This window comes from Trypanosoma cruzi, genomic scaffold (assembly GCF_000209065.1).
Source record: "Trypanosoma cruzi strain CL Brener 1047053517049 genomic scaffold, whole genome shotgun sequence".
Lineage (NCBI taxonomy): Eukaryota > Euglenozoa > Kinetoplastea > Trypanosomatida > Trypanosomatidae > Trypanosoma > Trypanosoma cruzi.
The window spans coordinates 12,081-23,540 of record NW_001849154.1 but is presented as its reverse complement, the minus strand read 5'-3'; the positions used below and the strand labels follow the sequence as shown (position 1 = coordinate 23,540).

The 11,460-nt window shown below is 58.3% G+C and overlaps 2 protein-coding genes across 2 annotated transcripts, besides 4 other annotated features; both read left to right on the top strand.

Annotated features, from left to right (window-relative positions):
• Positions 1 to 2,370, top strand: Tc00.1047053511105.60 (trans-sialidase, putative; the record flags this gene model as incomplete). Its single annotated transcript, XM_801651.1, has 1 exon — positions 1 to 2,370. A coding segment is annotated over one exon (2,370 nt), but the record flags the coding sequence as incomplete, so codon positions are not given.
• Positions 1 to 11,460: a sequence feature (areas not merged during assembly with more than two copies in the genome that could not be assigned to a particular haplotype).
• Positions 3,222 to 3,247: a microsatellite.
• Positions 3,503 to 3,535: a microsatellite.
• Positions 4,425 to 11,460, top strand: Tc00.1047053511105.29 (dispersed gene family protein 1 (DGF-1), putative; the record flags this gene model as incomplete). The annotated part of the gene is made up of 1 exon (XM_801652.1): positions 4,425 to 11,460. A coding segment is annotated over one exon (7,036 nt), but the record flags the coding sequence as incomplete, so codon positions are not given.
• Positions 9,345 to 9,398: a microsatellite.

Here is an 11,460-nt window from a genome sequence, read left to right as displayed (position 1 = left end):
GTTGTGTTTCCCATGCAGGCCAAAGACAAGGATGGAACGAGCTTTTTACTGTCTATGCATTTCCCCAAGTCAGGGAACAAGTGGGAGCTTTCACTCGAGACGCCTGGTAACGGCTGCAGGGATCCAACCCTGGTGAGGTGGGAAGAAGACGAGGACGACGAAAGGCTCTTCATGATGGCTCATTGTGCTGGAGGCTACTATGACGTTTACAGGTCCACTCAGGATGGAGGCAATTGGTACACGTCGGGTGAGCCAATTACCCGCGTGTGGGGCAACTCACACAATCGAACAGGGGACGGCGTCCAGAGTGGATTCACCACCGCAATCATTGAGGAAAAGAAGGTGATGCTCATCACCGCGCCGGTGTATCCGAAGGAGGAAAATAAAGGTGGAAAGGGTCGGCTCCATCTTTGGGTGACGGACAAGGCACGTGTGTATGATGTTGGGCCGGTATCCCGTGAAAATGATGACGCCGCCGCCAGCTCGCTGTTGATGAAAGATAATAATAAGGAGTTGATCTCAGTGTACGAGAAAAAGAAGAGCGACGGATCATACAATCTTGTTGCTTTGCGTCTGACCGGGAAACTGGAGCGGATAAAGGAAGTGGTGAAGACATGGAAGGATTTGGACAGCGCCTTTGAATCATGCAGTTCCAGTTCCAGCGGCACTGTTGACTCGGTGGCAACAAAGGGCATGTGCAATGGTCCTGTTCCCACTGAGAGGCTTGTTGGCTTCTTGTCTGGTAACTCAACTGGGACCGAGTGGCGAGACGAGTACCTCGGCGTGAATGCAACAGTGCATGGCCCAGCGGAAAAAAGGAGAGAAGTTCCCAATGGATTGACGTTCAAAGGACCCGGATCATGGGCGGAGTGGCCTGTTGGCGACATGGGGCAGACTGTGCCGTACTACTTTGCGAACAGCAAGTTCACTCTTGTGGCGACGGTCTCCATCCACGAGGTGCCGAAGGAAGACAGCAGCCCCATTCCTTTGATTGGCGTGAGGATGAATGACACCAGCAGCACGGTGCTTTTTGGTCTGTCGTACACCCATGACAGGAAGTGGCTGGCCATATCTGGGAATTCTGGTAATGTGGAGGATCTTTTTGGGTGGGAGCCACACACAACGTATCAGGTGGTACTGCGAATGACTCTTGATGAATGGACTGTCTTTGTGGATCAGAGGGAAATTGACCGCAAGCGCTATAATAAGCATCTGTTCGACTTCCACAGGATCTCACACTTCTACATCGGTGGGGACAGTAATGACCAAAGTGCAACGGGCGGCCATGTGACGGTGACCAACGTCATGCTGTACAACGACGATCTTTATAATAATGAGCTGCATAAACTCAAAGCCAGCAAAGTCACTGTTCCATCACTTGGCGCTGAGAAACAACCCACAGGACAGGTGACCAGCACAGACGTTTCGGTTGCTCCCGAGTCAAAGAGTGAAGAAATCACCGCCAGCTATGCGAAATTGAATGAGGATGATCCTGAAAAACAACGAGGAAAAAACGGCGTCGATGATCCGGTGCCTGCAGCGCTTCCTTCCCCGGTTGTCGCGGGATCATCTGTTCCTGAACCTGCCATCGCAGCGGAGAGCGCAGGGAATGATCGTCCAGATGACAATGCCCAGTTTCACCAGGGCAAAACGGCCCAGCAAGCCACGCTGAGTGAAGAGAATAAATCGGTGCAACGGGGTTCAGACTTGCAGCCACAAGACCCACAGCCAGCGGAATTAACGGAGGTTACCGATGTTGAAATGTCCTCTGGAAGTTATGATGAAGAAATGCCAGAGGAGGAGGGAGAAGCGGATGACAGGAGTGGCGGATCAACGTCTTCAGTGGGTGCATCATCGGATATGGATACGGCCACCGAAACAGTTGACAGTGGGCACCAAGTGCAACAAAGCACTGAGCCTGCCACTGAAAACGACGACGTGCGGTCCACTGGAACCGGAACCACCGGCGCGGAGCAAAGCCTCAGCCTCGAGGCGGGGGACGGAAATTCCGAGAGAACAATGGGCTCAGACAGCAGCCTCACTCCTTCAAGGACTGACGCCGAACCGACATCCGCGGAGGACACCGACGACGTCTCTCGGAATGAAGGAAGCGAATTTTCTTTTGAAGACGGCAAGGAGGTGCCACAGACGGTCGACACCAAACCGGAGAATACAAACACCACGCCTGGAGGCGAAGGGATCCCCTCAACAAAAGGCGCGGCACGACACTCGGACAACGACACCTTCACCGGGGAAATTGCGGAGCTGCTGTCCATGGGTCTAAACCGTGACAGCACCGTGCATGTGTGTGTGTCTCGGGTGTTGTTGCTGCTTCTTCTGCTGGGGCTGTGGGGCATTGTGGCTCTTTGAGGAGTGATTGGATGCCGCGTGGGACACTTGCGCCCTCCCCTTCACCAACGCACACACACACACCGCTAGGAATAAATTTTACTACGCAGAGAACAATTTCTTTTCTTTTTTTAAATTGTTTTCTTATCTTGCTTGTTGCCTTAGGGCAATCACCATGGATTTTTTTTTTTGCTTTTGTTTATTGTTTCTTGCTGCACTCTTCCTGTGAGGGGTGCCGTGTGTTTCCCGCCCAACTGCTCCACTCGCACACTCACCGACACGCTCATGACGACGGCCCTGTGCGCCTCGCCTGCTGCACGCATGAGGAGGGGCCGCGACGAACGGCGCGCTGAGGGAGCCGTGACGTGTGGGCGTGCGACGAGGGCCTGTGGGGCGGAGCACACATTTCTTTCCCTCTTGTTTTGTTGTTTTTATTGCCAGGGCTGGCAGACACCCGCAGCGCCACACACACACACAGCCACACCCTGTCGGTTTTTAGGGATTTTTTTTGCTTTTTGTGTGCATTTCACGCGCTGGCAGTCCCGTCAGCATTTCTCTCCCCTTCTCATGATGATTTTTTTTTTTTTTGCTGCGCTCACTCTCCCGATGGGGAGACGCGACTCCCGTCATGTCTGCGTGCTTCTCTCACTTCCCTCCACACACACGAGTGACTGAGCTCTGCGGGCCGCACTCACGCGCCGATGAAAGGGCTGAGGGGAGCAGCAACACGCAGATGACCCCGTGAAATATAAACGATGTGCGGACACATGGAGGTCGGACGGTTGAAAGACATGCAACTATTTTTTTAATTTTATTTTGCGGGCAAAATATATGCAGACGGTTCGGTGTGGCCACACGGCAGCCAGGCGAATTTATTATTATTATTATTATTATTATTGCTTTTTTTATTTCTTCTTATTTTTAAATTTGTGTGGAACAGTAATAGAGGAAGCTCTTTTTTTCTTTTTTTATGACGGGGTTTATATAAGAAGGGGGTGGCTAGGGAAAGTTTTCTTTTGTTTTGAATAAATCTTCTGTGGTTTGCCGCTGATCGGGCTGCAGTGCAATCCTGAGTTTGAGCAGCCCTTCCATTCTTCTTTCTTTGGACATGCGCCTCTGCTGTGCATTTGTGTTTGTGCGTCTCTTCAGATGCTTTGTTTCTTTTTTTTTTTTTTTTCTTCTTTTTCGCGTGACAGTGGGCACACACAACCACACGCGCAGGACACACACATTGCAGTGCAGGTGGATTCTTCTTTTGTACTCGGTGCTGGCAGTTGCGTGTGGCTGCTGCTCCCCCGTTGTATTGGTGAGGGAGGAGGCGCGTGACGGCGCCCGGTGGAGAGAGAAGGCACCGACCGCTGCTGACGGTGACGGTCTTGGCTGCAGGTAATCTGACGGGATGGCGTGACTGGTGTCACAGTTAACCGAGATGGATGAGGACCGCACCGCATCTCTTTTTCGTCTCATCCCCCTCTCAGTCCACGGCAGACACACACACGCAAAGTGCGGCGGCGGCGCGACCACCATCCGTACGGCTGCGAGCGAATCGGACTGTGCAGTTGATGTGGATCCTTTTTCCCCGTGTCTGCGTACTGCCGCTGTGCTCCTTCATTCTTCATTTTGTTCTTGTGTATGCCGTGCGCGCATGAGTTCGCTGTTTTTTCTGCAGTGCCGACTCATTGGTCACACCAGCGACGCCAGTGGTCATGTTTGTTTTTGCCGGGACCCTGTTACTTGGGACGGCGGCTGTGTGGGGCTGCGCTGGCGGTGCGAGGGTGATGGTGCTACTGAATTGATTGCGTCTGCGCGGTTTCCTGTTGGGGTTTGTACTGTGTTTGGGATTGTGTGTGGCCGGATGCCTCTGCGTGCCACTGTGTTTGGTTACTGTGGTTGCTTCCTTTTGTTCCTTTTCTGACCGTGCAGTTAGAGTTACTTTTGCTTTACCAGCACAACTATCGTTTTAAGGTGTTAGGGATTACTCGCAGTATTAGGTTTATAATTAGTGGGATAACGACCTATCGGAATCGTGTATCTGGATTTGCCATCTGTAGAAAGGGATTTGATAGACAGGAGGAATGGTTGACGGGGCGAGTGCGACGCACCACGAGAGCCCTGCTGATACGTGTCTGGGTCGGTGGATGCGGTCTGCGGTGGGTGCGTGTCCGCGCAGCCGGCACCGTGTGCGGAGCAGGGCCATTTCAGCTGTGCGTGTGGCGCTTCTTTTGGTGTTGGCGCTGGTTGCTGCTGCGGCGTGGATGCCCGCGGTGCATGCGGTGGTGTTGCGACTGCGGGGCGGCACGGTGGACAGAGCCATCACGGTTGGCCGCGCCGTGGACACGGCGCTGATGGACGGCGTGTCCATCACGAACGGCGTGGCTGTGGTGTTCGACGTGGCGGCGATGCTCCCCGGTGCGCTGCGCATCGAATTGAGGAACTGCGTGTGCGACGGCGGTGCGCAGCTCTACGTGCGGGGCTACAGCGGTGAGCCGGCGAGTGACCGGAGCCTGGAGGTGAGCGTGAGCGGGCTGTCCGGCGGCTACTGCTCGCTCGTGTTTGTGCACAACCTGCCGGCACACACGAACGTGACGGTCCGCGACTCGACGATTGTGACGCCGGGGCCGATGCACTACTCGCAGCTGAGTGGGCTGACGGACGCGGTGGCTTCGCCGCTTCTGCTGTACGCGACGTCGCTGTTGCAGACGCAGCTGCGTGTGAGCAACACTGTGCTGAGGTCGTTGCACGTGGGCGGGTCGGCGGTGTACGTTGGCGGCGGTGTGGAACTGCTGTCGAGCGCGGTGGTGCTTGACGGCGTGTCGCTGGTGACGTCGGGCGGTCCGACCGCGTCCGCGATGCATGTGGCGTCCTCGTCGCGTCTCAGTTTGCGGAGCCACTCGGTTTTCTCCGTGACGAACGTGTCGGTTGTGAGCAGCGGCGGTGGCATTGTGCTCGGCGAGCGCCTCGCGGTGCTTGATTCGGTGCTGCGCTTCGTTGGCGTCGAGGGGTCTGTTGCGTCGTCGCTGGTGCGCTGCGACGGTGGGACGATCGGTGGCGGCGGGTGGCTGGACATGCACGACGTGTGGGCGGTGGGCGAGGCGTCGTCGGTGGCGTCGCTGTCGGGGGTGACGCTGAGCGGCGGCGCCGTGTCGATTGCGCGCTGCGCTGCCGCTGGCGCGACGCTTGTCTCCGGGCTGACGATCACGAGCGGCGTCGTGTCGGTGCAGTGCAACCGTGCCGGCGGCCGTGTGCTGCAGAGCAGCGGCGACTACCGCATGGCCGGCCTGCCCTCCGTGAGCGTGGTGCCGTGCGACGGCTGTGCGGCAGCGCTGGCGTGTTTTGATGCACTGACTGCGTCGTTCTCCGACTGCGTGTGCGGCTGCCGTGCCGGCGGTGTGGGCGAGGCGTGCCTGCCGTTCGACGTGCCGCCTGCGAGGTCCGGTGGTGGCGGTGCGCAGGGCTGCGTGAGTGGCGTGACGCTGACGGAGTCCGTGACGGTTGGCGGTGGGTGTGCGACGACGTGCTTCGACTCGGTGGTGTTCAGCGGGCCGATCACTGTGGCGGTGGACCTGCGTTTGATGGATGCGTTCGCTGACGCGCTGAACGTGACGCTGCGCCACTGCGTGCTTGCGGGCGGGTCGCAGCTGCGGATTGGCGGCCTCAGCGAGATCACGGCGCGCCTGATGCCCCACGCTTTCGTCAACATGACGAACGTGACGTCGCTGGAGGGCACGATCGTGCTGCATGGCGCGATGCCGCTGCACTCGAGAGTGCTGGTGGCGAACTCAACGCTGCGCGCGACGGTTGGCGGGTCGCAGTACGTGCCGACGACCCCTGGCCACGCGGGATCCCGGCACGGCCCCGCGCTAGTCCTGGACGGCGTCCGGCTTCTGTCGACGCGGTTTGTCATGACGCGGTCGACGCTGGTGTGTGGCGGGGAATTGTGCGCTGCGATCCTCGTGGAGCGCGGCCTTGGCGTGAACCTGTCCAGCGTCTTCTACCTGGACAACTGCGCTGTCAGGTCGCAGATGCACGTGATTTACGCTCTTGCGTCGGATTTGCGTGTGAGCGGCGGCTCTGTGTTCTCCATACAGAACAGCTTGTGGAGTGCGCCGAGCATTAACATGTACGAAGCTGCTTGTGTGTTTGGGGACGTTGTTGTGGCTGGCGGCAGCGTGCTGCAGATTGTGTCCAGCACTTTCCGTCTTGGCTTTGCCATGCTCATGGCAACCACGCTGACCGTGGCTGGCGGCAGCTGGCTGCTGCACCGCGACAACGAGTTCCGCACCGCCTACGTCGTGTACGTGACCAACTACTACGGCGTTGCGTTTTGTGATCAGAGTGTGTGGTCGATACTTGACAACAAGTTCACGTACGGCTTGTACTCGTCTACCATTGCATATATGACAAGCAACTGGCCACCACCATCCGACACGCGCCCGACCATCTACGGCGTGTGCAACGAGGCAATAGGCTCACCTGTGACGGATTACCAAGAAGAGCTTAATATTGGGACGCCCGTGACGGTGTTGGACTGTGGTGCGTGCACGGTGGACGCCGTGTGCTTTGCAGCGAGGACGAGGAGCATCAGCGGCTGTGAGTGCGTGTGCGCTGCTGGCGGCTACGGTGAAACGTGTCTGCCAGCTGCGGTTCCGGACGGTCTTGGGCCGCTCCCGCTCCCCGATGCGAAGGACACGGAGGTCCGCTGCGTGCACGGTGGCAGCATCGACTCTTTGGACTATCCTGATCCCGGTGTGCGTGGTCTGTGCCTTGTCAACGTGACCTTCACCGCCCCGATGTTGCTGGACCTGTCGTATTTTGACGCACCACAACAGACACTCAACATCACGATGCTGCAGTGCGTCCTCATGGGCCTGTTGATCAGGGGGACTGGTGCGCGCGTGCACGTGAGCGTGACATCCTCGATGCTGGATTCTGGTGAGTTGGTGTTTGAGGGCGATTTTGGCGTGAGCTCCCAGATACTGGTGGTGGGCAGTGTGCTTGTGACGATGTCGTCTTACGCCATTTTATTTGTGAGGTTTTTTCTTGGTGTGAACTCGACGTTGCTGCTGCTTGACAACAACTTGGAGGGGAGTAATTGCGCGTTGTATATTTCCAATGCTGCTGTTGATGGTGGCGGGGTCATTGTGAAGGGAAATACGCTGATCACAACGGAGGAGGATCAGGGTGTGGAATCATCTGTTTGCGTTAATGCTATTGATGTGAGGAACGGCGGCTACTTTGACGTTGAGGAAAACACGATGAGTGCTGCTAATGGTGTTTACATTTTTGGGGATACTTCCGTGGGCACCGCGGGGCTGCTGCGAGTGGCGGACTGCACCTTTATTGGCAGCACGAAGGTTTCGACTTCTGCGCTGTCGTATTTGTATGGCTCGGTGACACTCGAGGGAGGTGCGCAGTGGCGTGTGGAGGGCAACAACGTGAGTGCAGCCTCGGTATTAAATATTCCTCATTTCCAGCACAAAATTCAGCTGTCGGGCAGCGGCACTACTGTGGCGCTTGCACACAACCGTCAGGTGGACTCGAGTGTTTCCTTCGCCAAATTTCTCCCATCGAGCATTGTCGTGACGTTACCCGCGCGGTTTGTGGTCGGGTGCAACCTGCAGGGCGGTGAGGAGGTGTCGTACGACGGTGTGTTTCCGGAGGAATTGGAGGTTTTCAGGTGTGGCACATGCAACGACGACGCGGCGTGCTACATGCCCGGGACGGAGTCGGTGGACCGCAGCTCGTGCTCGTGCAGCTGCAAGGACGGATGGCATGGCGCGTCGTGTCTTCCCTTCGAGGTGCTCGACACGGTTGTGCCGCCCGTGGCGGAGAGAGCCGTCGACGGCGACACGAGCTGCGTGGTGGAACAGACGCTGACGAACGTTACGCTGAACATGTGGAAGACGCACCACTGCTACGTGGGTGTGACATTCAGCGGCGTGGGTGCCACGCTGACGTTTTCCTTCGACAGTATGCCGCTGCATCTCCCCATCAACATCACGCTCACTGGGTGCACATTCCGTGGGGGTGCCGCGCTGCAGTTTGTTGGTGGTGCTGAGGCGGCCGAGTCAGCCGGCGTCCTGATCCGCGTGAGCCAGACTGTAATGCGGTCTTCCGTTGTTTTGTTTGCAGCTGCCCTTCCGCAGCACTGCGACATTGCCGTCACGGAGGTTGACGCGGTGCAGTCCTCCGAGGTTCAGCTGCTTGACACTAGGAGGAACAAGTTCGGCGTATTTTTGCTGATGAACGTCGTGTTGAGTGCTTCCTCTTTGTTGGTCAGCAACGTCAAGGCGCGTGCAACGATGTACGGTGGGTATGGTTTGTACTCGACAGGGACGCTGATGCTGTTGGATGGCAGCTCGCTGTACACGCAGTACTGCAGCTTCGCTGGGTACATGCATATGTTTTACGTGTGCAGGCCGAGTGTGAGTGACCACTCCGTTTTTGCTTTGCTCAACAATACAATGTCCTCCGGGACAAGCCTTCTTTATCTGCGCCACGGATTCAGCGTGTCGGATCACAGCGTGTTGCGCGTGGTGGGGAACAGCGGCTCCGTGTCCAACGCCATATATTCACTAGGCTTTTTTACCGTTCGCCATTCAAGCTGGCTGGATTGGCGTGACAACGACGTGGGTGTGGGTGCGATGTTTCATTACTCCCTAATAACTACTGTGAACATCGACGGCAGCAGTGTGGTGACGCTGACGGGCTGCACGATGGGCTCGACGGGGTTGTCGGTGCCTCTGCTATCGCAGGCTGACGCCGGCTACCGGTTCGTTGCTGGGTGCCTGACGGTCGCGGGACGATTGGTGACGACGGCGGTAGAACTGGAGCTGAACGGCATCACCAACGTGACGACGGTTGCGGTGTGCGGGGAGTGCACGAAGGAGGGCGACTGCTTTGCTCCGCTGACGGCGGCGGTCAGCGACTGCAATTGCCAGTGCGCTGCTGGAGGGCACGGCGATGTGTGCGTCCCGGCGCCTGTGCCTGCTGGCCCGCCACCGCCCACGCCGCCAGTGCCGCCACCACCGCCGCCGTCACCGCCGTCGGTTGGTGAGTGCATCAGCGAGATGGTGTACCCCGAGGTTGCGCAGGCAGTGGGCGACGGGCTGTCGTGGCTGTGTTACCGCAATGTGACGTTCAGCGGGGGCGGCATGAGCCTGACGGTGCTGATAGGGGCGATGACGGGCGACGTGGTGAATGTCACGTTCGATGGATGCACGTGGAGGGACGGCGCTGTGCTGTTGCTGTTGGGCAACGTGCACGCCGCTGTGGGGTCGCTGAACATCGTCGTCACCGGCAACACATTTGGTGATGCGCTGCTCAGTCCGGAGGGTGTGTTTCCACCGCACACGAACATCACGATCAGCGGGAACCACTTTGCGGTCACGAGGCTGATCCCTCGGCAGGGTTTGGACATTATGAGGCTGTCGTGTGTTGCGATGAATGAGCTGGTGATCAGCAACGACTCCGCGGTGGTGCTGAGTGGCAATGTGTTTCAGACCGTGGCGGGATCGTCAAGCGCCATTCACATCGTTGTGTCTGCGCTGAGCGTGTGTTGGCACTCCGTGTTTGCGGTGGTGGGCAACACGTTTCAAATGGCTGGCGGTGACGGTACGCTGATATATCTTAAAGGGTCTAGATACTCCTCATCGCTGAAGGTGCTGAACAACTCTGCCGTGGTGATCCGAGGCAACGCTGTGACGAGGCCGGTGAAGTGCTTCGTGTTACTTATTCGGACCTTAGACGTGGAGTCTCTGTCAGCGGTTGTGTTTCAGGGCAACGAGATGCAGCGAAGCTCGGTTGTGTTTTATTCAAGCGACTCCTCCAACATCTACTACAACTCCTGGCTGCAGTTGAGCGGCAACCTCTGCCGTGAATCCTCATCGGATGCGTTTGCTTTTCTTTATCCCAAAGTGAATCTCCGCGACTCCACGGTGTCTGTGTCCCGCAACCAATTCATGTCCAGCACGGTCTCGCCAACGATGCTGCTGATACCTCAAAGTTCCCGCGATCTCACAAACGGAGCGATTGTGGCCGCGTGCAACACTGTGAACGGCGAGGAGGAGGCGTACTACAGCATCCCGTCCGTGTACAATGCCACCATCCTGACCTGCAGCGACCCATGCGCCCTTGCGACATCGTGCTTCCCTGCGTACACGACGACGGCCTCGAGTGATGGCTGCGCCTGCACGTGCGCTGAGGGTGGCCACGGCGATGCGTGCCTGCCCGTCGCTGTCTCCGAGCCACCGAGCACCGACGGCGCCGACTTGTGCGTGCGGGACGTGCGTGTGGATGTGGAGGTGAGTGCCGGTGTCGGGACGTCGGTGGCGTGCTACGTTGGCGTGACCTTTTCGGCGGACGTCGTGGTGGACGTGGGGTCGATGTCAGGGAGCGTGCGCAACGTGACGCTGGCGAACTGCCTGTTTGTGCGCGGAGCGAGCCTGTACGTGGTTGGGTGGCGGTCCGACCTGTCTGCTGGCGAGCGCGTCGATGTGTTGATCAGCGGGCTTGAGTCGCGCTCCGGCGGCGGCGTGCTGGTGGCGAACCGATTTCCGCCGGGCTCGCGCGTCACTGTGGTGGACTCGGTGCTGATTGCAGAGAAGCGTGTTGCGTACCGCGGAGACCACGGCCTTGGCGACGCCTCCGCGTGCCTTGTGGTGCAGAACGTGAATCTGACTGGGAGCGTGCTGACCATTGCGCGCACGCAGGTGGCGGCTGTGTTCCGCGACGCTGTTGGCGTGTTGTTTGTTGGCGGCGTGGCGCTGTCGTCGTGCGGTGCGCTGTACGTGGACGGGCTGTCGGTGCAGACGGCGCTGGGGCTGTGCGTGTCGGTGGAGGGCAGTGTTGCTGCCAGCGGCGGCTCCGTGGTGGCGTTTGTTGACAGCGACTTCCTGCTGTGCGAGCACGCGGTGTCTGTGCGTGGGGCTGTGAGCGTGTCGGGCTCCGCTGTGGCGCTTGTGCGGAGCGACTTTTCGTCGACGGAGGACTACGCGGTGGCGTTTTATTCGACGGTGAGCCTGGCCGGTGGGTCGATGCTGCTGGCGAAGGGCAACGTGCACGACGGCGTCTCGAGGGAGATGCTCTACGCCGCTGGCGCTGTGGCCGCTG